The sequence below is a fragment of the Belonocnema kinseyi genome, chromosome 3, assembly GCF_010883055.1.
Source record: "Belonocnema kinseyi isolate 2016_QV_RU_SX_M_011 chromosome 3, B_treatae_v1, whole genome shotgun sequence".
Taxonomy (NCBI): domain Eukaryota; kingdom Metazoa; phylum Arthropoda; class Insecta; order Hymenoptera; family Cynipidae; genus Belonocnema; species Belonocnema kinseyi.
Genome location: NC_046659.1, coordinates 154,065,728 through 154,066,897, shown reverse-complemented (window position 1 = coordinate 154,066,897; position 1,170 = coordinate 154,065,728). Strand labels below are relative to the sequence as shown.

General features: G+C 37.2%; 1 protein-coding gene and 1 further gene across 1 annotated transcript in view; both read left to right on the top strand.

The window, feature by feature from the left end:
- The window catches only part of LOC117170075 (eukaryotic translation initiation factor 4 gamma 1-like), a 129,614-nt gene that overhangs the window by 121,568 nt on the left and 6,876 nt on the right, over window positions 1-1,170 (top strand). Inside the window, exons 17-18 of the mRNA XM_033356597.1 lie at window positions 438-664; window positions 972-1,144. Of these exons, the coding sequence (XP_033212488.1) occupies window positions 438-664; window positions 972-1,144 (400 nt within the window). The remainder of the gene's footprint in view (window positions 1-437; window positions 665-971; window positions 1,145-1,170) is intronic.
- LOC117170399 lies at window positions 733-899 on the top strand.

The following is a 1,170-nucleotide window of genomic DNA, read 5'->3' as shown; positions in this document are numbered from 1 at the left end:
TCTGAGGTCGGATTCGGATTCAGCGCAGCAAAAACCTTCGGGTATACTAGGTCTGGTCTCTGGTTCCGGACCTTTGTCAAATTTTGTCGGCCTGTGTTATTAGTAAGCAATGCATATATTGCTGGCCATCATGCTTTTAGTATTAAAAAACATCCACTTCACTTATACTCACAAAAAAAAAACTCGTGATTGAAGCGTCTTCAACAGTGAAACGCTAAATCTTGAACTATTGATAGGTAATCGTAGTGTCACTAACTGGGGTCTTCATATTAAAGGAAGTAAATCTTGAATGATGAGAAATCTTCTAACTGAAAATTCCTAAGGGAAATTTGTGTGGCTTAGCCAAAAGGATACTGAAAACTTGAGTCCAAAACTAAATTCTTTGAGTTGAGTGTTTCAAATTGATTAATGAAGGTTTGTTTTATTTGGCATTGCAGAAGGTAGAAGTTCGAGAAACGGTAGTCACCAATTGAGCAGTGGCTCATCGAGTAGGGAAAGTTCCGTGCTTGACAGTGCGAGAAGTCAAAGCATTTCCATGCCTCCTCCGAGCAAACCTGCTCCGCCTCCTACCTCTATTAGTAATAAACCCGAAAAGTCTGAAGATGAACTCAGGAATGTGATCAACATGATTGTCGAAGAATATGTTGCCGAGGGCAATAACGAAGTAAGTTACATTTATTTTTTTTTATTTTATTTTTATTTTATTTTATTTTTTTTTTTTTGAAAGATTATCGCACACTCCTTAGATCCATCTCTGATGTTCTTAAGAGATGCTTGAGTCATTGGTGTGCTAGAATACGCAATACCTTCTTTTTGGTTCTCTATCTTTGTGCTGAGAATTCTAGCACGAGAGTACTGAGTTTCGTTTTAAGCACAGCGTAAACCATCAAGTGGACAATCCAATATTAAAAGTAATCCCCATTTTGTGAATTAGATTGATTTCATTTATTAATAATATTTATTTTTTTCAGGATGTTTTGTTGGAAGTGAAAGAAAACTTCTCGAGTTCTCAGCTCCCGATGTTGGTTCGCGAAATGGTGAATGCAGTTATTGAAAAGTCTAGTATGGCCCGAGAAAGGATATCGAAACTTCTCTCCTTCCTTCTCCTGAAGAAGGCAATTACCCTCAACAACTTTAGGGACGGGTAAGTGTCTTTATTATTTTAAAGAA